Genomic DNA, 23,130 nt, shown 5'->3' with positions numbered 1-23,130 from the left:
ACTGCGAGGTGACGTGACGGCAAAAGAGTACGAGGAAGTAAGTGCCTGCCTTGCCGTACCTCGTGCATCCGACACTGGCTTGTATGGGAAACCAAGGAAATTTGATTAGTATTCCCTTGGGGCAACCACTAATATGAAAGACTAGGTAGCGCCTTGTATAATACAATTAGCGACTCTGCGGTGGAAGTGCCCATCCGAAAACTACTAGACTACATGTATTCTGACGAGCTTGGTTGTCAAAAATACCCTACTCCCTCTGCAACCAAGGGAGCCATAGCCTACAATTGTACTGGTATTCTTACCGGCACCAGCCCCAAGCGCTGTTAGCAGCAAGAATGACAGCTTGGCGACGCTGCGCGAGGACCATTCAGCCGCCATCCGACTGCAATCCATGACTCAGGTTCGGAAAAGTCTCTCAGTGAGAGACTTTCGCAAGTTCAAACTCGCACCCGGCTCTGGCAAGTGACGGCGGTCGTTCAACAACGAAGTACGCTGTCCTCTCCGAACGGGATCGAAGCCAAGCGTCCAGCTGGCGCTTCGATCAACCACCGCGAGGATGCGCACTTGCAGCCGAAAAGACGCGGTGCATCCACATCCCAAGTCTGCGCACGGTAAATCGACTCTTTGAGCGCTTTTGGCTCTAAAGGGCCTAAAGTGATGCCGGACGTGCGCCCATCATTTCAAGTACCTGGTTTGCGTGCCTCGGTGCATGCATTGCCGCGCATTAGCCTCTTGATCACTTCCGGTGCCCATGGTCAAAGTGTCATTTTGTGTCACTCTGGTGGCGCCCGGCGCCCAAAGAAGCACCTCGTTCATCGTCGAACGCGACGTCAATGACGAGAGCTCCATTGTCTTTACTCCATCACTCTCACGTCGAGCGCACCGCTCTTTGGCGCCGTGCTGTGCTGGGCCAGCAACCAGTGTCACTGTCTACATTGCAGGACGCCACGTGGAAATCCAGTTTCCGCAAAGGCGAGGCTCCGCCTGGTGTTACTACCAATGGGTCATCGAGTGAGTGGCTGGGCGCTCTCAGTGCTATCACGTCGCGTCTGCGTTCTGTGAGGTTTGGTTCCCCTTGGTTCTGCGCTCGACGGCTTCATCGCCTCGACTGCGAGATTGAAGTACCACACTCCTGCTGCCGTGCGCAGAAGGGGGTGTAATCGGCACCACTTGATCTTTGCACTTGTTGAAGTTTGGCTCCAAGTGGCCTTTGTCTTGTATGGTATACTCACCTTTTGATACGCCAGGAGAATCTTCCGTTACCTTCACCGTGTTGGGCGATTGCAGGCCCAGGATGGGATTTACTCGACATCCGAGTCTTTTTTGAATAAAGATGGAGCGGTGATAAACCACAGGTCTGGGATAAAGTGGGAGATACAATTGGGACAAAAGATGTCGCGTGTAGCCTCGACAAGGCCAGATTCGGTCGCCTGCGCCACATACATTTTTTCAGATAAAAAGGGGATGTGCCGTTTGCGTCATTTTCGCGCGCGCCATTTGGTGGCTGCATAACTCTCTTCCAATTTGTATACTGTGGCCACGCCGGCAACTGCTGCGTTTTCATTGGACAAATGGACCACGTGGCCTTTCTATTTTGGCCAATCCCTGGTCGCGATTCGGAAAAATGTGACAAGGAACCTAGACGCGCCAGTGCATGTCGCAGGCAGCAGCCCGAGGTTGCTGCACAAACATCACCACCCATCTCTTTTATGCATCGCTTGCGGGCCGTCAATTGCGAGCGTCATTTCCCAACTCGCCGACCTCACCTCAGTTTACCGCCATGGGCATCAACCTCAAGAAGATCTTCCGTCACGACGACGACGAACAGAAGCCCAAGGCCAAGCTCTTTGGCCGCAAGAAGGCACTCTCGGTCCCGATGGACCACGACGAGACGGCTAGCGAGAGCGAAAGCAGCCCTCGCGTGCCGCACAAGTCCAACTCGTTCTCAGACTCGTCGGACGACGACATTGAGACCAAGCTGCGTCTCTTCAAGGAGCTTTTGATCCAGCACGACATCCTTGTCCACGGCGACCAAACAAGTTTGTGCGCAAGCTCAACACGCTCATGAAGAAGCACCACCCGGTGGTTGAGATTCCGGACTGCTACAAGGAGACCCGCGCGACGTCCGCACTCGTGTCGGGCAAGATGATCCCGATCACGATGCACATGGTGCGCAACAAGCGCCGCCCGCGCTGGAACGAGTACCCGCTGCGTCCGATCACGGAAAGCAAGAAGGAAGAGTAGACGCGATAGTAGCCATATTTATTATTTCTCGCTCGCTTGACCGCATTTCACTGCGGTCATCGTAAGAAACCATACTTTATTCCCCGAGTGCTTCACGCACACGACCACCACCTCGACAACGGGACCGCCGATTGACAGGACATCGACTTCAACATACAACTCAGTGTACACTTCACCGCGTAGGAAGAGGCGCGCGCAGTGTGCAATCTCACAAACATCTCACGTCGTGCAAAAGCGCTGAATGTGTTATCACGACGCCATGTCGCAACTCATTTCTCTGTGCGTGTGAAAGCTCTGCGTAGACACCACGAAGGGCCAGACACCAGACACCTGACCAAGGGCCGAGTTGGCGTGCAGAAGACAAGTTGAACGCGAATCGAGATGGCGATTTCGACAGTGACCGTTGCTGCAGACAGTTTACCCGGACCGTCCGGGTGGTTGGACAAGGACTCAAATAAGGATGTCCTAGAAAAGCCTAAAAATATTTTTCGCCTTTTTAGCGGGTACCGTAGGCTGACCCTAGGCTTGCCATTCATTTCGCGATCGATGGCGGTTGCTCCGACAGCAGCCGCTTGCCAGCCCTTTGCGGCTACGGCGACTGGTGCGACGACGATCTACAGTACGACCGACGCGACTGACGCTACGCCCGACGCTACGACGAAGACCGGCGCGACGACCGTTACGACGACCCACGGGTCGCCCGATGCGACCGATGTCGATGCATTGGGAGTGCGCCTCCGCTTTACCTTTGACAATGCTGAGAAGTACGTCGACAACGTGCAACAGTTCGGTCGTCGCTTTGGTTTCGAGGCCTGCAAGGACGGCAAGAAGGTCAACGGACGGTCGTCCGCCGCTGTCCGCGCCACGCACATGGGGAAGCTCGTGGAGTGCAAGATGTACTGCAACTGGAGAGACCCCAGGAAGGAAGGCCTTCCACGGGGTATCAAGCACCGCAGTGACTGCATGTGGGTCCTCAAGTTTCGGTACTACCCCAAGGAGAAGGTGTACCGCGTGTACGAAGCCAACTTGAACCACGCGCACACGCTCCATAACATGGCCACCAATGCCAACGGCATGGTGCTCGTGCAGTGCGAGAAGGACTTTTTGCCGGACGAGCTCGCTCTTTTGGAGAAGCTTGCCGTCCACGCCATCCCGACGAGCACAGTCCGCGAGATATTGGAGCGCGACTTTCGCGGGCGCCACTACGACGACGATCTTCTGCACCGCGTCCTGAAGCGTGTCCAAGTCGCGCATTTCGGCTCGGACGAGCACGCGATATCGGTGCTCTTCCAAGAAGGCAACCACATTCGTGAAGCCGGTGGTGTGTTCAACTTTGAACTCGACTACACGACCAAACTCAAGTCGATGTGCGTGCAAGTATGATTCCTCCCTTGCGAATGGGATCATAACTTATGTTGCTCGTTTGCCTTAGTTCGAGCGAATGAAGGCGTACGTGACGTCGTTCGGGGACTTTGTCCTGGTCGATGGCACACACAACATGACGCCACACACGCTGAAGCTCATGCCGTACACGCTTGTCGACTGCCTCGGCAAGAGCATTCTTTGCGGTATCGCGCTCGACGGCTCCGAGAACAAGGAGGTACGCATGGCCAAACTCGATACTGAGCAAACTCTATTTCAGTTGCCTAGGTCGTCAAGGCGGGCCTTGTCGCCCTCGGTCTGGACAAGCCAGGGGTCACTCTCATGACAGACGACGGTGCTGCCTATCCGGGTGTGTCTCTACCTGCCCAGCACCCAGCATCTTACTGACACTCACTACGTAGCGACTGCGGACGAGCTCGACATGATCCACGTGCTTTGCACATACCACCACGAGAAGCGCATCGACAAGGTTCGAGGACTCGGCGAGCGCCGCGCTGCCTTCAAGGACGCCGCTATGGCGCTCATCTACAACGACATGACCAAGGTCGAGTTTGAAGCCGTCCTTCACGACGCCCTCGAAGAGTACGAAGAAGACGTCGATGCCTTCGCCATTCTCACACGTCTTGCCGGCGACAAGGAAAAATGTGTCGCGCCTACACGGGTACGCTTTCGTATGTGATGTCTTTATTGTGTAGCTTTGAGTAGGCGGCATCTTCACGTGCTCGTGCTTGGCGACTCATCGCGGCGACTCGATGAGCTCCGTCATCCAGGCCCACGGTAACGTCGTCCTGCTTGTATATCGATGCGAAACTAGTGTCTAGGCACGAACAAACAGGAGCTCCGTCAATTCAACTTGCATCGGTTGATCCAGCACCTCGAGAACATTTCAAGCGTCAGGAGACTGAGGCCTTGAACGAACTCGTGGCGGCCGTGAAGAAGGACTACAAGTGGTCCAAGTACGTCAACAAGGTGTGGGTCGCCAACTTTTCCCGCATTCACGTGCCACACATCGTGACGTTGACGGACGGCAAGTGGCGCGTCTCGTTCACGGGTGCTTCGGCGATGCACTACGTTACGCTGTCCGACCCAAAAGAAGGCTTCGTCCCGACGTGCACCTGCGCGAACTTTGGCTCCTCGCTTATTCCTTGCCCGTGCATCTGCGCCGTATGTACATGTGTACAATAGGCCTTGCTCATGCTTCGTTGGCTTCTAGGTGCTCGTTCACACGACGACTTCCGTGTACGCGCTCTCCAACTTGCACAAGCGCTGGCACCTGTCGTCCCACCCGATGTACAGCGTTGCGCGCGAGCGCTTGAACCTGCAACCTCGGGCGACAAGCGCCCCGATCGGCGCGTCGGTCGCCGCAGCCGAGTCGCTGACATCCGAAGCGACAAAGTCCAACGTTACGGCCGAGGTGCACCGTGCTATGGTCGTGCCCAAGCGTCCGTCACTGGCGCGTTTTGAGAGCGCTATATGCCAGAAGAAGAGCTCAGTCGACCATGTTGAGCTTGACCTTCCATTTGTCGATGATCTCGCCGTGGCCGAAGCACTGAGTGTGCTCCCCCCCGCGGTTGCCCCGAAGGTCAAACGACGCGCTGCTGACGCCAATCTGTATGCGACTGCAGCTTGATAACTGTTGCGATCATGGCTTGCTTTTGTAGTGCTGCACCCAAGACCACCGAGCTAAAGAGGGCCAAAAAGGCGTCATCCGAGGCCAAGGCCAGCAAGATTTTCATGATTTGATAGAAATGCGCCAGTGTACGCTGTAGAGAACCGTCGGTGATCGCTATGCATAGCCAATGCACTCACTTTTCATTTTCCTTATTCCAACTTGCATTATCTTCGAGGTGCCATTGATGAAATTTGAAAGTGCCGTCCAAGAAATGGTCGAGTCCCATCGATGAAACGTCCAAGTATAATGTAACCGCTACAGTACTCGAGCCAGGGATTTTTCAAATTTCGCACGTTTTATAAAAACATTATTTCAGGACTTCCGAATCCCAAAAACAGTTATCTGTATGCATCCGGACACCCGGACCGTCCGGGCAAAAACTTTAGAGTACTTCATGTGCAACGGTGAGTTGCTTCGAGATGGCCGTACTCGGTGCCATGGCTTGTTGAAATGAGTTTCTAACATGCAACAAAAACGTAATAATGCGGTCGTGAGGCATGGCCGGTGCGTCAAGCAAGAAGCGGTAGGGATGTGGCTTGTACCAAAGAATGCACGACAGAACCAAGCATGACAAGGTCGTGCAAACGGCCAAGACACAAAGCGTTGCGACCGTCTCTCGAAAGGCCGACCACAGGCAGCTCTATACTAGTATATCACTATCTGGACTCGAGTTGATCCACTGGTGTGCAACATGTACGCAGCCTGCTTCTTTGAAAGCGCACGAGCGCATCGAACTACCGGTATCTACATGTCTTCTACACCTGTGGCACGTAAGCCCTGACGCCAAGGATTGCCGTCTTCACGATAGCTCCCGAGGTTGCCCGTCTGGGCCACGGCCCACCACCGCAATTTTCGAATGATCCAAAGTCCCGTCGTACTAGTACCAGGCGATTCATGCTCAAGCTGCCGAACGGCTTCCACCATTGCTGGCGACCCCAGAGTGTGCGTAGTAGGTTTACGCACGATCGTGAGCAAGTAGGATCTCTTGGAGCTCGTCGTCTTGCGTCTCGCCTTGTAGCAACTGCGAATGAGTAGTACGTCGAGGGCGCAGCTCCAGCGGACGCGTGATAAATGAGCTTGATAACTCTACGTAGGCGAGGAGATGCATCGCCAACGCAACTGCAAACTACAGTACCAGTATGACTTTCATACAAGACCACTGGGCGGTTCGGGGTTCTATCCGCAAGCCAAACGCACTTTCAACCGATCCTCAAAGCCCCTCGCAGTCGATCTCGCGTTGGGTGGACTGTGTGTTAGCTACTGCGGCCCTTTCCTCTCAGAAAAGGCAACCGCAACACTCGAAGACATGGGCTCCTTTTGCTATAAATCGTGTTTGGCGTCCAACGAAACCCGTGAAAGGCGACGCCACCGAACGTTCGGTGCGAGTGCTCTGCGTCCTGTAGCATTTTTCTTGTGAAAATCCGTCGACACGGTGACGGCTCTTCTCACCACCATCAACAGCACCCTTGCACGCCGTCGCCAGTCTGCATGATCCAGGACCAACGTTTCCGTGCGCCACCAGTGCGTGGCCATGTGACCGCATCCATCGAGCATAGTCAAGTGCTCCGAGAGCATCTTCTTGTGGCAATGACTTCACTCCGATCAACTAAGACGCCTCTCGTCTTAGAGCCCAATGCGAATGTTGGTACTCGGCGCGCGATCTTCGCCATTGCGACCTTGCAGTAGTTATCCGGCGCGCGGGGCTGGGCACGCATAAAAAGAGGCCCCTTTGGCAGGGCCTTGTATTATATTACATACAAATTCCAAGATACAAGGGTATGTCGTGGCATAAAAATCGATCGATAAGGACTTTTAGCGCCAGGTGCGTATCCGGATAAGAATTTTTTTGTGGTCCGACTGGGGTTCGTGGAAGCCGAGGACATTTGCCATTTTCGCCGAGACAGAGGAATGGCTGACGCGGCTGCTGCCAAGCTCCAAGAAGGTACGCATGATCCTGGAGGAGCATGGACTCAGGCCGCGCGTAGCCACGATCGCCGACAAGGCGGACCCGAAGCGCCAGCAGACGCGCTTGACCAAGGCCAGCGGCCCGTCGATCACGGCCGATGCCAACAAGATTGGCGGCGCCTTCACGCTCGAGCCCAACCCGGCGTTCATCCAGCGCCGCATTGCTGTCTACGACCGCGTCATGGCGGCGCAGAAGGAGCTCCTCGCGGCGCAGCCGCGCAAGCCCATCAAGATCACGCTGCCCGATGGTACCGTCAAGGAGGGCGTGAGCTGGGAAACGACGCCCTTGGACATTGCCAAGGGCATCTCGCAGGGCTTGGCCGACTCGGTTGTGGTTGCCAAGGTCAAGTACGCTGGCAGCCCCAATGACCCGCTCAAGGTCACGGCTGCCGATGTTGATGGCAACGAGAGCCAGGGTGCCGACTCGTGCTGCTGCTCGGGTGGCGACATGAAGGAAGAGCTCTGGGATGTCTTTCGCCCGTTGATTGGCGACTGCAAGCTCCAGCTCCTCAAGTTTGAGGACCAGGAAGGCCGCATGGTCTTTTGGCACTCGAGCGCGCACATCCTCGGCGAGGGCCTCGAGCTCATGAAGGGGTGCCACTTGACGATCGGCCCCCCGGTCGAGGGTGGTTTCTACTACGACTCGTACATGGGCGAAAAGTACGTTAAAGATGATACCCTTCCTCTTATATATCTCATCCCTTCCGATAGCACGATCGCGGAAGCCGAGCTCAAGGACATTGAGAAGCGTGCGACCGCCGTCGTCAAGGAGAAGCAGGCCTTTGAGCGCATCGTCTTGACCAAGGAAGAGGCGCTTGAGATGTTTGCGGACAACGTCTTCAAGACGCAGATCATCTCGACCAAGATCCCGGACGGCGGCCGCACGACGGCGTACCGCTGCGGCCCGCTCATCGATCTCTGCCGCGGCCCGCACGTGCCGCACACGGGCAAGATCAAGGCGTTTGCGGTCACGCGCACGTCGAGCACCTACTGGCTCGGCAAGACGACCAACGATACGCTCCAGCGCGTCTACGGCATCAGTTTCCCGGACACCAAGCAGATGAAGGAGTGGAAGCACTTCCAGGAAGAAGCGGCCAAGCGCGACCATCGCAAGCTCGGTCTCCAAGAAGAGCTCTACTTTTTCCACCAGCTCTCGCCGGGCTGCTGCTTCTGGCTGCCGCACGGCGCGCGCATCTACATGAAGCTCCTCGAGTACATCCGGTCCGAGTACCGCAAGCGCGGCTACCACGAGGTCATCACGCCCAACGTCTTCAACATGGACCTCTGGCACACGTCGGGCCATGCGCAGCACTACAAAGACAACATGTTTGTCTTCAACGTCGAAGGCCAGGAGTTTGCGATGAAGCCGATGAACTGCCCGTCGCACTGCCTCATGTTCGACCACCGCATGCGCTCGTACCGCGAGCTGCCGCTGCGCCTCGCCGACTGCGGCGTGCTCCACCGCAACGAGCTCTCGGGCGCACTCACGGGCCTCACGCGCGTGCGCCGCTTCCAGCAGGACGACGCGCACATCTTTTGCCGCGAAGACCAGATCACGACCGAAGTGCTGTCGTACCTCAACTTTATGAAGGACGTGTACGACGTCTTTGGCCTCTCGTGCAAGCTCAAGCTCTCGACCAAGCCCGAGAAGGCGCTTGGCTCGGCCGAGCTCTGGGAGAAGGCCGAGGGCGCGCTCGCATCGGCCATGGACACGTTCATTGGCGCCGGCAACTGGAGCGTGGACCCTGGTGATGGCGCCTTCTACGGCCCCAAGATCGACATTACGGTCACGGACGCGCTTAACCGCAAGCACCAGTGCGCGACCGTGCAGCTCGACTTTCAGCTGCCGATCCGGTTCGACCTCAAGTACCGCAGCGACGGCGGCGCGGACGGCTCGGAGCAGTTTGCGCGCCCGGTCATGATCCACCGCGCGATTTACGGCTCGATCGAGCGCTTCTGCGCCATCATTACCGAGCACTTTGCCGCCAAGTTCCCGTTCTGGCTGAGCCCGCGCCAAGTGCTTGTGGTCTCGGTCGGCGCCGCGTACAACGACTATGCGCATGCGGTCAAGGAAGAGCTCTTCTGCGCCGGGTACCACGTCGACGTCGACGACTCGAGCAAGACGCTCAACAAGAAGATCCGCGAGGGCCAGATGGCGCACTACAACTTTATCTGCGTCGTCGGTGCGGACGAAGAGGCCAAGCACGCGGTCAACATCCGCACGCGCGACAACAAGATCCATGGCACCAAGACCGTCGCCGACACGATCGCGATGTTTGACGAGCTCGTGCGCACCAAGGCCCGCGACGAAGAGGTCGAGGAGCCAAAGAAGGAGTCGCCCAAGGCCAAGAAGAACTAGGCGTGGCACGAACACAAAGAGCAGCTTGCTTTGCCATTCCTGCATCGTCTTGGATTTGACAATTAGATATGAATATGTAGCGTCGGGTGGTGGGTAGGGTTCAAAGCGACGGGTCGTCTTCACTCGCTACCTTCGTTCATCGACGGCGTGCCATCTACAGAGGTGGCGACAAAGGATAGCAACACGGATGTCGCTGCATGCGTACTACTACCTGTGGCATCGCCGGACGCTGTCGGCGCGTCGACCTCGCCGCCGCCCTCGGTCTCCGCATCGACGACGTCTTCCTTGCCGACTTCATCCACCTTGGCAGCCTCGGGCTCCGTGGCACCGCCGTCCTTGGCGAGGTCCTCGATCTTGCCGACGACCTTGCCAATTGCATCGACCCATTCGTTGAGCTCGTCCTACATCGCGCTGGTGCATGCATGTCTTATGATCATCCTCGTCGCGTACCTCGGACGCGGCCTGGATGTAGAACGGCTCGGCCGTCGAGGTCGACTTGACCACAAAGCAGAGCTTGTAGCCGCGGTCGTTGGTGCGCGAGACAGACGCGTCCGGTCCGAGCGGCGTCCGCCGACCGGGCTCCGCATCGTCCTTCTTCTCAAAGTAGAGCAGCTCGGTCGGCGTCAGGGCAAAGTACCGCTTGCGCCAGTTGGTGATGAGCTTGGCGCTGGCGCTGCGCTTCGTGAGCACGCCTTCCTTGAGGTAGCTGCTCATGGTCGTTTCCGAAATGCTAGTGGCTGCGAGCCGTCGGTTGCAACGTCTTGTTCCGAACCACGCGACCGTTGACACCGCGATCTTTGCAAGATATCATCATCCCTTCCTCCGACGACCTCGTCCCTGGTGCGCCTCTAGCGGAGTGGGCTCGCTGCAACTTGTCTGTCGCCTCAGCTGCTCGGCCAACCCTGCCTTTGCAGGCGATCGAGGTAAGCAGTGTTGTATGTGTATTTAAAGCGTTTTTACTCGATGCGCTTGGCCTTGGCCGCGTACTTGGCGTACTTGGTCGTGAGTTCGATGCCGAGGCCGGCAAACACGATCGCGACGCCAGCCCACGACTGCGGCGAGAGCGCGTTCCCAAAGATGAGCACCGAGGCGAGGATCGTAAAGAACTTGCGGGTCGTCGTGATGGTCGTGCACGTGAGGGCCGAGAAGCGCTGGATGGTAAAGTAGATAAAGTTCTGGCCGAGCGCGCTGCAGACCGAGAAGAGGAAGAGCGCCGAGTAGATTTCGGGATTCCGCATGCAAAACGCAAAGCCTTCCGCGCCCTGGCCCGTCACCACGCATCTAATTAAGGCAGGATGAGCGAGATGCATTGGTGGAGACAAGCGCGCACCCAATCGCCGTGTAGATGACAGCCCACACGTTGGTGTTGAGCATTTGCTGGTGCACGGACGGCTTGTACGTGGTCGAGAGCGCCTCCTGGTTGGGGCCCGTGACGCCGTCGAGCGCGAGGCTCACAAACAGAAGGCCGAGGCCGTAGTAGCTGTTCTCTTGGCCAGATTTGGACGAGCCCTTCCCGAGCTGGAAGACAACAATCCCAAGCGTGATGAGGCCCACGGAGAGGTACTCCTTGAGCGCATACTTCTTGCGGCCGATGAGGACGCCCATGAGCATGACCGGAATCATCTTGCACGACTTGCCGAGGGCTTGCGTCGGGTAGCTCACGTGCTTGAGCGCCTCGTTGCTGCAGAGCATCGCGCCGAGGTACGCAAAGGCCGAGAATGCAAACGGCTGCAACGGCACCGACTTGGTCGTCGGCTTCCAGACAAACGTGGCTACCAAGCAGGTGAGGTGACGAGGTAGATGCAAGACGACGCGATACCGGCGTAGGCCACGGCCGAGTTCATGATGCATTGCACGCAGAGGAGGAAGAGCGTGGCCGTGAACTTGGCGCCGTCCGCATCGCGGTATTTGAAGCTAGCATGCATAATCAGGAGGCCGGCAATGGAGCGTGAGGATAGCGCACATCTTTTCCTGGAAGATACCGTACGAGAGGTAGCACACGTAGATGCCCCCGACGCACGTCGCCAGGTGCGCGATCGACGATGAAGCGGCCATGGCAGCGAGCGAGATGCAAAGTGGCATCGTTGCCACGTGGTCGCGCTTTGTATCGATGCAAAAGACCCTTTTGCATACAAATACTAAGAGACCATTGCGTCTAGACACATGCTGCAAGGCCATTGGCGCATCCAAACGAAATCCAATGGCGTTAACCAATCCGCGCAATTTGTTTTTGACCAATCCCAAGCGGGCTCGTAGCCGCTGTCCGAGTGATGGATGGACCGTCTGCACGAGGGGCTGTGCTTTTTCAATATGTCGACCACGCCAAGCGGATCAAACAATGGAATTTCCTGGACCACGTTCACGACTTGCAAAACGACGTCCGACGTCTCGAATGAGCTCGGTTGCTTGGAGGACCTCACAGCGGTGTATCTCGCCAACCATCCTCACACTGCCACGTCACGGTACAAGTCCAGCCCCTCCGTTCGTTAGTACATGTAACTCGATGTGTAGGACGACTTGTGTCGATGGCAAATATGACATTTCTTTTCGTTGATGAGCCCAGCGCTTTTTCTCTGATCCTACTACTGTAGCATTTGGGAGGTTGAGTTGGGGCTAGGGGTGCGAACCCTTGGTTGGAGCGATCACAATGCAGCCAGCCATGGAATGCCCAGGGCTTCGATGCTGGGATCTCCGATAGACAAATGGATTAAAAAGCACACAACATATTCGATTAAATCACAACTGGCAACAAGCTTACTTGGGGCACACGCCGTTGACCGTACCCTTGCCGCCGGCAATGCGGTAGCACTTGGTCGACGGGAAGATGGCCATGATGTTGCTCGTGAGCGAGAAGCTGATCGCACCAAAGAAGAGAATGATCAAGAGGGCACCCGCGAGCTGGCTCTTGCCACCGCGCTTCTTGAGCTCCTGCATCTGCGCCTTCTGGGGCGGCAGCATGAAGAGCCAGAACAGCGAGAAGATCTTGCAGCCGTACGAGATGAAGAAGCAATACGACACTTCCCAGCGCACGTGGTCCGTGTCCTTCATGATGTCCTTCTGCGACACATCAAAGTACGAGTCAATGTACTTGTAGATGACGGACGCGAACGGCGACGCGAGGTTGTTGATCGTCGTCACCAGGCCGTACGTCGCGCCCTCGTTGCCGACATCGGCGATCTCAACCGCGCAGTACGTCGAGATGATGAAGCGGATACCACCCGGCACGTTGTCGGCGAGCGCGACACCCGTGTAGAACCACTGGTTGCGGAGCACGTCCCAGATCGTCATGAACGTCACGAACGAGTCGACGGCGATGACACCGAGGGTACCGGCCGCGATCGTGTAGCGCCAGTTCCAGTTGAGACCGTGCTTGCCGACAATGATGAGGATACCGGAGAAAATCAAGCTGCCCACGACACCCGAGAGCGAGTCGTTAAGCGGCTCGACCTTGGCCCACTTCATCGCGATGGGCGACGCCGGCGTCGCAGAGATGGCTTGGAACGTGTTGGCAATGAAGCGGTACGCGCAGATCTGCCACATGACGCGCTTCTGGAGGAGCTCCCAGAACTGAGAGATCCACTCGCCAAAGGGCATCTTGCGCGTCTTGGGTTCCACTTGGATGAAAATGGTCGAGAGGACGACGAGGACGCACGGCACGAGGCAGATGGCGTACGGGATGTTGGGGCCGACGGCCCAGTCGAAGGTGCCACCGTACTCTTTGCCGTTGAGGAAGAAGGCGACGACGACCTGCGCGAGGATGCCCGTGAGCGTGCGCACCGTGTAGATCGCGGTTTGGATGCGGCCGCGGATCGCAAGCGGCTCGCGCTGGGCGTACTCGACGACCATGGCGTCGGCGGCGCAGTCGGCGACGACGTAGCCGACCGAGACGAGCATCGAGAGGATGATGAAGAGCGAGCCCTTGCCCGGCGCGTCTTCGTTGAACCACTTGCGCTGGTCCGGCGTCGCCGCCTCGAGCGAGACTTCCGCGCAGTCGATCTGGCGCGCGTCGCAGTACGGATCGCCGAGCGACACAACCGACATGATGGCAAGGCACACCATCGTGATGGTCCAGCCGATGATCATCCACGACTTGCGGCGGTAGCCAAAGATCGGGACGCAGTCCGAGAGCATGCCAAAGAAGACCTTGAACGACCAGCCCGTGGTCACGAGGACGCCGTAGGACGCGACTTGGTACCCCTCCATGTTGAGGTAGTTGTTGAAGATCGGGTACGCGAGCGACGGGATCATGCCGTAGATGATACCGATCGCACCGTACTGGGCAAAGAGCGCAAACGCCTCGCGCGAGTAGAGGTTGAGCGCACCACCGTCGACGAGCGCGCCGTCTTCGAGCTCGCCGGGCGTCTTGACCTCGTCATAGTCGCCGCCGGCGTCCTTGCCTGCCGGCGTGTTGCTTTGAATGTATGAGACTCGCTCTTCAAGGTCGAGCTTGTCGAGCTGATTGTCCTTCTGCATGCTGCTGCTTGCTAATGGCGAAGGCAATTGGAAAATGAGCACACGCTCGAGCGAAAAGCAGTGGGGAGCTGAGAAGGTGAAGCGAGATCGTCGGTGACGATGGGTGGCCTGCAAAAGAAGGCGTGCGCCATGCCACCAGGTGTTGGGGCGGTGTGTATGGTAACTTGTTGAATGCACAGACGTGTCGCATGGGAGATACACTTAAATCCCAGAAAAACCCGAACGATGAGGTTTTGCCCACAAAAAACCCACAGAAAACCGTTTTCTATGGCGCGTTTTGCCCAATGTCCCATCTCAGTTCTGAGAAGGCACCCGACCCTCGATCATCCGGGCGGTGGTGGCGCCACGTATTACTGATGAGCGTTCCCAGCCGCACATCCTCAGGTGCTCAGACAATACATGGTGGGATGACGCGGCACAAGGACGCGAAAAGTGCGACTTCTGTCGTTCTCGAGCGAAACGCCGTCGAGATGCGCAATGGCAGCATCGCTGGACGGAGGAACCTGCTTTCTTTACGCGTCTAGCGGCGCTTGTTGGATCGTGCGGCGTGGGCGCAAAAGAAAGCGCAGTAGCAGCTGGCTCACCCGCCCAGCGCCCATGACTTACACGTCTGTTCTTCTATGTCCCGGCGCGCTGCAGCTGTTTTGGTGCGTAGTCAGATTTGACGATTTGCCGTGCTGGGTGCGAGGTCGCGTTGCCAGCGCAGAAGAAGACACGGATCCGGTACATCGTCAACGCACCCATCGCTATCACCCACGCCCCTCTCACAACACGCTATGAAGACCATGCAGGAGGGAACAGTGATGAAAGATAGCGGTGAAAAGAGGGTGCTTCGCTTGCGACAACAGCCTCAAGTTCAAGTCCCAACGGCAAAAGTGATTGACCAAACAAGGAGCCCACAAAGGCTACGTAGCACACCCACGATGTGTACACCGGACGTAGAGGGTGAAATTATCAGAGTTCCAAGAGGAGCGGTTAGGGTTGCGGCGCCGCACTCTACTCTACCACCGCCGGGCCCGCGCCGCCGCTCTCCTTCGCTCGAATGGCATCTCGCTTACCGGTACAACAGAAAGTCGTCTCACAACATTTCCTTCAGCTAGCATATCGTTCTTCTACTGCATGGACCCACTTCAACAACTCCACGAGTGTCCCCACGGCACACCTTTCACCAAAGCTTGAAGCAGCGATCTGATCCGTGAGCCGTGCTCCGCAGGTATATGTCTCCTCTCGCGTGTCGTAGAAAACGAAGTGCTACAAATCCCACAGGGAGGTACCGGTACTAGCAAGTGCTAACCTTTGTTGACGGACGGCTCGTGGCTGCAGTACCGGGTGGCGCTTGGTGGCCGAGACGGCAGCCAAGATTCATGGCTACGGTTGGCGCAGAAGCGATGGACCCGTTTGGAGCAGCCGAAGAGCGGAAGATGCGCACGGTCTTGAGCGTCACTTGATGGACACCGCACTACAGTGACAGAGGATAGAACGAAATATCTGTACATCGATCAGAGACCCTGCTCTCTGTGCTCTTTTCGCACTTGCAAGTTTAATCACCACTCTCATTCTACTCCAAGCCCGCACGCTGCTGCATGTTGTCTTTCTAGGCGACGAGGACCCGTTGATAAGACCTTGTGCAGGGAAAAAGCTGTACCCAGTGAGGCAGAACCGGCAATCTCGACCGCCCTTGCATGGTGCAATAGCGTCCGTGGGGCAAACACAAACAACCGCGAACCATGAAGCAGGCCGTTGTGTATTGGGCTTACTACACACACTTCTAGCAAACTGTGCAATAGTAGAAGGATAGACGAGACCGACAGCTTGTCTGTACCTTCTCATCGCTGAACACAGTTTGCATAAGAAGAACAAAGCCTTTGGTCCACACCAAAGGCCACTATGAAGAAGTGGGAGAGCGCAAGACCGAGCGATCTCGATGACCAAGTTCGAGGACACAAGTTCATCTAGTTTCTCGATATGTTTGATGCCACGTCATCGCGGCGTACCGTTGTGTACCAGCAAGACGCCATTTGTCCAGCGTAGGGGATGCCACAGCTTCATTGAGATCCATGTCGCCTCACGTCGTTGGTCTCTGCACTGAGCGACCATCGATCGCTACTTGGAGCTCGCATCGCGCGCCACCCTTGACGTACTAGTAGTAGTAGTGTCGTCAAGAGGTGTCGCTCCTGCGCGGACGGCTTGTGCAAAGTGAAATAACTTTGGGTGTGGTGTGTAGCCGCACGCAATACTGTACGTGTAGCTTGCTACACAAGAACAGCGGCGCTGAGTAAGTCTCGACGACAAGTGTCCAGATGAATCAAAGTGTATAAGCTTAGTCTAAAGTTTACGTTTATGCCAGGCGCCGCTTCTTGCGCGCCATCATCTGCAGCGCGAGAGCTTCCTGATCTTCCAATTCGCCCGCGTCGCTCTCCTCGTTCTCTTCGTCGCTGCCGTTGCTGCCGCTCATGCTTTCATCGCTGCTGGCGCCGGCGAGACGCGGGCCGTCGTAGTCGTCCTCGTCGTCGCTGCCGTCGTCGCGCTCGCCCTTGAGCTTCATGCGGCGCTTGGCGTGCTTAGCGCGGACACGGTCCTTCTCGAGCTGCCGATCCTCCGCGTCCTTGAGCTGGAGGCGGGCCGCGACCTGTTGCGTAAAGGCCTCGGCCTTGGCCTCGACGTTCTCGTAGAGCTCCTTTGTCGCCACCGCCGACGCCTTGGAGAAGCGCTCGAACGGCGTCATCGAGTTGCCTTCGTCGTCGAAGACCACCTTGTTGAGCGCGGCCGCGCCAACGCGGATCTTCTTCTGCTTCTTCTTAAGCGCGGCCTTGGTCGTCTCGTAATCGGGCAGTTGTTCGTCGTCCTGATCCTCGTCTTCGCCCTTGTCACCGCTCTTGCCGGACCAGTCGTGGCGCTGCTTGACGACCAGCAACTCGTCGTCACTGGCGTCGTCGTCATCATCGTCCTCATCATCACTCTCGTCGTCGTCGCTGTTGGCCTTGGTCGGCGGCTTGGCACCACCAAGACGCTTGAGGAGCTTCTCGGCCTTGATCTTGTCCTTGAGCGCCTGGAGCTTGCGGTTGACGTTCTTCTTTTCGCGGTTGGCTTCGCGCGTCTGGACCGCGTCCTTGAGGAAGGGCATGCGCGGCGCGTGGGGAAGACCGTACGACGCGGCGAGCGCCTGCATGTCCATGGCCTCGGCGTTGAAATGTCCTTGGCCGGCTGCAAGACGACCGACCGGACGTACGACATGAACGCCTTCTGCGCCATGAGCTTGAGGTCCTTGTCGGCGGCGACGATCGACGCGACCTTGCCCTGCGTGCTCGCGGTCTTTTGCGGGTTGACCTTGATCTTGGCGATCGGGATCTTGGCTTCGTTGAGGCCCTTGAGGAGACCTTCTTCTTCCGACGGCAGCAGCTGCATGAGCGCGCGGCCGTTCTTGTTGTAGCGGGCGGTACGACCGACGCGATGGATGTAGTTGGCGACGTCTTCGGGCGCGTCGAGCTGCACGACCCAGTCGACGTTGGGGAAGTCAAGACCGCGGGCGGCAACATCGGTCGCAAACATGACCGCGGCCGGCTTGTTTAAAAAGTTGTAGTAGACATCGACGCGCTTGCCTTGCTTGTACTTGCCGTGGAGCGCCATGAGCGGCACGCCGGGCTGCATCTTGCAAAGCACTTCGTGGATGAAGCGCACTTGGCGACACGTCGACGCAAACACAATCGTCTTTTGCTTGAGGTGCGACTTGATAAAGGCGAAGAGCACGTCGAGCTTCTGGCCCACTTCGCACACGAGGTAGTTTTGCGTGAGGCCGCTCGGCGTCGCGGTCGTCGACTTTTCGTGGACCGCCACGTACTCGGGCTCGTTCAAACTCAGGCGCGCGAGGTCCTTGATCGACTTGGTCTGCGTCGCCGAGAAGAGCATCGTCTGGCGCGACGGCGGAGGTACCCGATGATGCTCGCGAGCTGCGTCGAGAAGCCCATATCGAGAATGCGATCGGCTTCGTCCAAGACGAGCATCTACCATGCATTGAGTCCACGCAGACACGGTGGTGGAGACGCACCTGGAGGTTGGAGAGGTCAAAGTTCGGCGTCTGTTCCATGTGCTGCAGGAGACGACCGGGCGTCGCAATGAGAATGTTCATCTTGATGATGCGGTACTGCTCTTCCTGGAAGTTTTTGCCGCCAATGACGAGACCCGCCGAGAACGTGTGCGTCTTGGCAAAGCCGCGGAGCACCTCGAAAATCTGGAGCGCGAGCTCGCGCGTCGGCGAGATGACGAGGCCGCCAAGACCATCTTCCACGTCCCAGCGCAGACGATAGAGCTTCTCGATGAGCGGGATCAGGAAGGCTACGAAGACGCACGTGAGTCCATCGTCGCGCGCATGCAGTCAGAACGTACCAAGCGTCTTGCCGGAACCCGTCTTGGCCGCGGCGAGGATGTCGCGCCTACACAGACATGCGATTGAGACCGTGCTAGGGCGCGCGATCGGCAGCGTACCCGGCGAGCGCGTGCGGGATCGCGCCAATCTGAATTTTGGTGGGCTTGGTGAACTTGCAGCGCTTGAGGCCGTTCTTGGTCGACATGGAGAGCGGCAGCACGTCGAAGGACTCGACGTCGTCCATCTGCGAGCCGCGCGCCGGCGTCTCGAGCTCAATGCGCTCGTTGAGGACCGCGACTTCCTTGCTTTCCCGCTCGTGCAGCTTCCCTTCGTCCTTGGCCATGGCTCGATGTGATCTTATTGTGCGCTTGGCCAATGGATTCGTCTCGCCATTTATTTCATTTCGCCCGCTGCCCAATCACACACCGACATTTCTGGAATATTGCCCAATCCCACGCCGCTACAATTTACACTATATTCTACTGCGGATTTAGTGTGGAATGCCGAGGCATCGACATTCCAGTCCTTGTCGCGACACGGCTATCCTCACCACAGCCAGATGCAGCAAAATCCTTTGCATCGCTAGACTTGAGGTCGTACTGATGCACGCGCGACGTATACGCTCTCGTACTGGACCGACTTCTCGAATTATAACACTATAAAATGCGGTGAAATGGTGTGTTTTCACACATGTGAGAAACTGCGTGCAATAAAAGGTGAAGTGGGTGAAAAATCCGAATTGGACGTAGCCAGCAGCAGCATGGATCGGGAGGCGCATGTGCTCTTCTTCCTCCGGCACCTGCGCAAGCTGCCAGAGCCGTACGCGGGCCAGGACCACCACCGCGTCGTGCTCCTCTTCTTCTGCATACATGGCCTCGCGATCCTCGGCGAGCTCGACCGCGTCGACAAGAAGGAGCTCATCGACTGGGTCTACTCGCTGCAGGTTCACCCCGATCGCCGCGACCGCAGCATCAACGTGTCCGACTGCGGCTTTCGCGGCTCGCCGTGGATGGGCAATGTGTTTGGCCAACGGCCCAAGGACTACGAGAGCAGCACGTACGACGTGGCCCACATCGCCTCGACGTATGCGTCGATAGCGATTCTCCGGACGCTTGGCGACAACTTGAGCCGCGTCAACAAGCAAGCCGTCATCGCGTCCCTTCGCCATCTGCAAAACCCAGCGACGGGCGGGTACGAGGCGATCTTCCATTCATATTTGTTTTACCAGTGGTGGCTAGGTTCTCGGCGAGCTCCCTCGGCACCGAGGAAGATCTGCGCTTTGTCTTTTGCGCCTGCGCCATCTCGCACATGCTCAACGACTGGTCGGGCGTCGACCGCGACGGCGTCGTGCGCTACGTCAATGCGTGTGCGGTGCGTTGCGTGCTCTTGATAGGAATCCTCACCCTTGCTAGACGTACGAGGGCGGCCTTGGCATGAACCCGGGCCTTGAAGCGCAGGGCGGCGTGACCTATTGTGGCATGGCGTCACTAGCGCTCTGCGGCCGTCTCGCGCAGGTGGACTTTTCGATGCAGAAGCTACTCCGCTGGCTCGTCTCTCGGCAGCAAGAGGGCTTCCAGGGCCGTACCAACAAGACGCCGGATAGTTGCTACGCGTTCTGGGACGGCGCGACGCTGCAGATGCTCGGGTTCCACAACCTCGTGGACATTCCCAGCGTCCGCAAGTTTGTGCTCTCGTGCCAGTTTCCGCACGGCGGCGGGATTGCCAAGTTTCCAGACACGTATCCCGACGTCATGCACGCCTACTACAGCCTCGCGTGGCTCAGCATCGCGGGCGAGCATGGCTTGTTGCCGCTTGAGACAAAGCTGCAGGTGCCATTGCCCAAGAAGCCGTCGCATCATTAGCGAGTAGGTCAATCATGTAAGTGGAATACAGGTGGTATGCAGAGAGACTATTGAGTGCGTGGCAGCCTCGTCCGTGGCGGCAGATCGGCGCGGACGACTGCAACACGAGCGACTGCAACCCGCAGAAAGGCAGCACGGCTTTTGTATTTATTATTTTGAATAAAAATATCGAATCGGCCACAGCAAAGGACCAATCACATCCCGTTATTCGGTGTCTGGTAGTGCAGAAGCCAATCAGCGCCGTCTATTTAAAAGCGCCGGTCACACACTTTGAATAATAATACACCCCGCGAGCAATTGAAAATGCTGTCATATTCGGTTTCTACACTCGGTTACAGCAAGCGGTATGTTCTCGACGTTCGCCACGCAGACAGGCAAGCGCCCGCGCTTCGACGCCGAGAGCATGAAGGCGTCCTATGGCTACGGCGCCATGAACCGCAGCACCTTCCTCATCTACGTGCTCATGACGATCGCGCGCATCGAGAAGGCGATGAACAGCTTGCCTTCCGCGGCGACGACGGTGGCCGCCCAAGCCGCCTTGAGCTCGGCGCTCCACGGTGTCAAGGGGCCTCTTACCGCAGCCCCCGAAGACGAGCTCGGTCGCGCCATCTCGGCTGACGGCGGCCTCGTGGTGGTTGCGACGGTCGCGTCGCCCGACCGCTACTCGGCCGACAAGGTGGCGGACCTCTCCGGCTCAGCAGAGTTCTTGCACACGTACGTGGTCTCGGACGTGTCGATCAAGGTCACCGACGTCACATCGTCGGCCAGCGTGACCGTGCTCGACGGCTCTCTCTGGTGCGTGCTGCTGCGCCACGTCGACAAGCAGAACGTCTCGGCGGCCGAGCTGCGCGAGGCCTTCAACGCCGTCGCCCGCGACTGCGACAACTTTGTCGTCAAAGACAATTTTTCGCACAAGACGCACCCGATGGGCGCTGCGGGATCTGCGCACAATGCACTGAAGCGCAAATATGACGATGTCGTGAAGGAGCGCGATGCTGCAGTCCAGGAGCGCGATGCGTTGATTCAAGCCATGAAAGACATGAAGGCTGCATTGGCGGCGAGCCAGCACATGGAAGCAGAGGCCAAGAATGCGGCCGAGCGCTTCAAGACCGACAACGACATGCAGCGCTAGCACCGCTTCACTACCGACACGTATTCTTAAAATGCCACCAGGAAGGTATCACGTAGCGTAACATCCAAGATGAATAACAACATCATTGATTCCATTTACACAATCGGTTGAAGGACACGGTCTAAGCTGACGGCGGCTGGAGCGTGTTCCACAGGACAAGAGGTCGGCGCAGCCACTCGTGCTGCGCTAGAAGCCGGAGATAATCGGGTGTTTAGTGTCTGGGCACTTGGCGGTGGTAGTGGAAGGCGTGATCGTTTCGGACATGCCAGTCGTTGAGCTAATAGACGCAAGCGCGTACCGCGGGTCAGAGGTATTGGAACGCGGCTCGGTGGATGGTGTAGGCCATCTTGAACGTGGACAAGAGTCGTGACGCTTGTTGGGCTTTGTTGGGTCAGTGCTCGTGGGCCTGCGCAGAGTATCACGTAGTAGGCACTCTATGTACTTAGGGTAAGATAGTCTTGGGCAGCCAGAACTCAGCGGCCGAGGCGACCGTGGCAGGGTCACCGTAGCAGCGACGTCTCAGTGGCGGGTCCTCGTGCAACGCATTGTGGTTGTGTGCCACATGCTTACAGTGGCATCGTGATGCACATGGAAGCGAGGTTGCAGCGGCGCACCTCGCGGGGCACCAGCGGCCGTGGTGGCCTTGCATATCGAGTTTCGACTTGCCTTGATTGAACCAATGGGCCCTCCATGAGCTGAGCTCGCAGGTGGGGCTCCAATCAGGTGCTATTTCTGCCAATTGAAAAATAGAATGGATTTTGACCAATCCGTATCAAGTGCTAGTCCGACCTCCAACTTCAAGCTCCTGCGATCTACCAGTACCGGTTTTCAAATGTACCACCGGTAGTTGTACTCGCTTGTTTGCCAGTCTAGCATCAATCCCTCTGCAACAAACACGCACACGCTGCGCCGAGTACGTTGCGACGGGGAGCCTGCCTCACAGGAGCTGCTCGCAGCCTGCCTTTCTTCTAGTGTGTAGTCGCGGCGGCAGATGCGACCAGTGCAATCCATGATGTGCCATCGGTGGGATTGTAGTAGCCGACCATATCTAGACCAAACAACAATCAGTGTGGCTATGGTAAGACACTGGAAATAGGTGGCACAAGCTGTGCCCGGTTGTGCGCCTAACACACGAAATCTTGGCGCCTACGCTCGCGGCATGATTAAAGCGAAGCTTACTCCGGGTTTGTGTTGCTCGCGCGCTCGGTCATCAGAATGATCTGCGTCGAAAGGTGCTCGTCTTGCGATGACACACTTTTACTTTTGATCGCACCCCAGCATCAGCATCATCGACGCGCCTCCGATGCAGCGCCCGCGTGGGCCACCGCGCAGCGTCTTCGAGACCCGTTTGCTTCGCGTCATCTTTAGCTTTGTGCGTCACCCAAGCGACCTCTTTGCAGCGATCCGCGCCTTTCCGGTCGACATCCTCCCGATTGGCTACCCGAGCCTCCTCACAATGGCCAACGTGATCGGCGACAACCAGGTTGCGGCGATCCTGCCGATCGACCACCCGCGCCTCGATGCGCAGGACATAACTCGCGGGGTTGAGGTGCTGCCGCTGCTCGGCTTCTTCTCGCCGGCCGGTACATGTATCGCGCGCAAAAGGTGCTTCACGTCGATGCACCAGATTGCGCACTTCCGGTAAGTACTCCTTCGCGTGCCGGCGACGCTGGATCC

At 57.5% G+C, this 23,130-nt stretch overlaps 10 protein-coding genes across 10 annotated transcripts; 6 read left to right on the top strand and 4 right to left on the bottom strand.

Moving 5' to 3' along the window:
- Window positions 1–1,780: 1,780 nt before the first annotated feature.
- SPRG_02217 (hypothetical protein) lies at window positions 1,781–2,244 on the top strand (the record flags this gene model as incomplete). The annotated part of the gene is made up of 2 exons (XM_012340768.1): window positions 1,781–2,020; window positions 2,053–2,244. 2 exons carry the CDS (start codon window positions 1,781–1,783, stop codon window positions 2,242–2,244), a joined length of 432 nt encoding a protein of 143 aa, XP_012196158.1.
- A 546-nt stretch (window positions 2,245–2,790) lies between these two features.
- On the top strand, window positions 2,791–3,627 carry SPRG_02216 (hypothetical protein; the record flags this gene model as incomplete). The annotated part of the gene is made up of 2 exons (XM_012340767.1): window positions 2,791–2,796; window positions 2,824–3,627. 2 exons carry the CDS (start codon window positions 2,791–2,793, stop codon window positions 3,625–3,627), a joined length of 810 nt encoding a protein of 269 aa, XP_012196157.1.
- Window positions 3,628–7,184: 3,557 nt separating this feature from the next.
- On the top strand, window positions 7,185–9,663 carry SPRG_02215 (hypothetical protein). Its single transcript, XM_012340766.1, has 3 exons — window positions 7,185–7,241; window positions 7,285–7,924; window positions 7,976–9,663. Exons 1-3 carry the CDS (start codon window positions 7,208–7,210, stop codon window positions 9,621–9,623), a joined length of 2,322 nt encoding a protein of 773 aa, XP_012196156.1. The 5' UTR covers window positions 7,185–7,207; the 3' UTR covers window positions 9,624–9,663.
- SPRG_02214 (hypothetical protein) lies at window positions 9,618–10,399 on the bottom strand. The gene is made up of 3 exons (XM_012340765.1): window positions 10,074–10,399; window positions 9,835–10,024; window positions 9,618–9,777 (listed from the first exon to the last, which is right to left on the bottom strand). Exons 1-3 carry the CDS (start codon window positions 10,335–10,337, stop codon window positions 9,743–9,745), a joined length of 489 nt encoding a protein of 162 aa, XP_012196155.1. The 5' UTR covers window positions 10,338–10,399; the 3' UTR covers window positions 9,618–9,742.
- Window positions 10,400–10,500: 101 nt separating this feature from the next.
- Window positions 10,501–11,708, bottom strand: SPRG_02213 (hypothetical protein). Its single transcript, XM_012340764.1, has 4 exons — window positions 11,587–11,708; window positions 11,443–11,537; window positions 10,954–11,395; window positions 10,501–10,904 (listed from the first exon to the last, which is right to left on the bottom strand). The coding sequence occupies exons 1-4, from the start codon at window positions 11,703–11,705 to the stop codon at window positions 10,580–10,582; spliced, it is 981 nt and encodes a 326-aa protein (XP_012196154.1). The 5' UTR covers window positions 11,706–11,708; the 3' UTR covers window positions 10,501–10,579.
- Window positions 11,709–12,377: 669 nt separating this feature from the next.
- Window positions 12,378–14,131, bottom strand: SPRG_02212 (hypothetical protein; the record flags this gene model as incomplete). Its single annotated transcript, XM_012340763.1, has 1 exon — window positions 12,378–14,131. Exon 1 carries the CDS (start codon window positions 14,094–14,096, stop codon window positions 12,378–12,380), a length of 1,719 nt encoding a protein of 572 aa, XP_012196153.1. The 5' UTR covers window positions 14,097–14,131.
- Window positions 14,132–16,434: 2,303 nt separating this feature from the next.
- SPRG_02211 (hypothetical protein) lies at window positions 16,435–18,802 on the bottom strand (the record flags this gene model as incomplete). The annotated part of the gene is made up of 6 exons (XM_012340762.1): window positions 16,435–17,274; window positions 17,313–17,949; window positions 18,027–18,097; window positions 18,142–18,428; window positions 18,480–18,526; window positions 18,579–18,802. The coding sequence occupies 6 exons, from the start codon at window positions 18,800–18,802 to the stop codon at window positions 16,435–16,437; spliced, it is 2,106 nt and encodes a 701-aa protein (XP_012196152.1).
- Window positions 18,803–19,184: 382 nt separating this feature from the next.
- SPRG_02210 (hypothetical protein) lies at window positions 19,185–20,321 on the top strand (the record flags this gene model as incomplete). The annotated part of the gene is made up of 3 exons (XM_012340761.1): window positions 19,185–19,650; window positions 19,698–19,830; window positions 19,872–20,321. The coding sequence occupies exons 1-3, from the start codon at window positions 19,220–19,222 to the stop codon at window positions 20,319–20,321; spliced, it is 1,014 nt and encodes a 337-aa protein (XP_012196151.1). The 5' UTR covers window positions 19,185–19,219.
- Window positions 20,322–20,667: 346 nt separating this feature from the next.
- Window positions 20,668–21,541, top strand: SPRG_02209 (hypothetical protein; the record flags this gene model as incomplete). The annotated part of the gene is made up of 1 exon (XM_012340760.1): window positions 20,668–21,541. The coding sequence occupies one exon, from the start codon at window positions 20,668–20,670 to the stop codon at window positions 21,451–21,453; it is 786 nt and encodes a 261-aa protein (XP_012196150.1). The 3' UTR covers window positions 21,454–21,541.
- Window positions 21,542–22,756: 1,215 nt separating this feature from the next.
- SPRG_02208 (hypothetical protein) lies at window positions 22,757–23,098 on the top strand (the record flags this gene model as incomplete). Its single annotated transcript, XM_012340759.1, has 1 exon — window positions 22,757–23,098. The coding sequence occupies one exon, from the start codon at window positions 22,757–22,759 to the stop codon at window positions 23,096–23,098; it is 342 nt and encodes a 113-aa protein (XP_012196149.1).
- Between the last annotated feature and the right edge of the window lie 32 nt (window positions 23,099–23,130).

Source organism: Saprolegnia parasitica (assembly GCF_000151545.1).
Source record: "Saprolegnia parasitica CBS 223.65 unplaced genomic scaffold supercont2.5, whole genome shotgun sequence".
NCBI lineage: Eukaryota > Oomycota > Saprolegniomycetes > Saprolegniales > Saprolegniaceae > Saprolegnia > Saprolegnia parasitica.
Note: the sequence above shows the minus strand (reverse complement) of the source record. Positions and strands in the feature narration are given on the sequence as shown.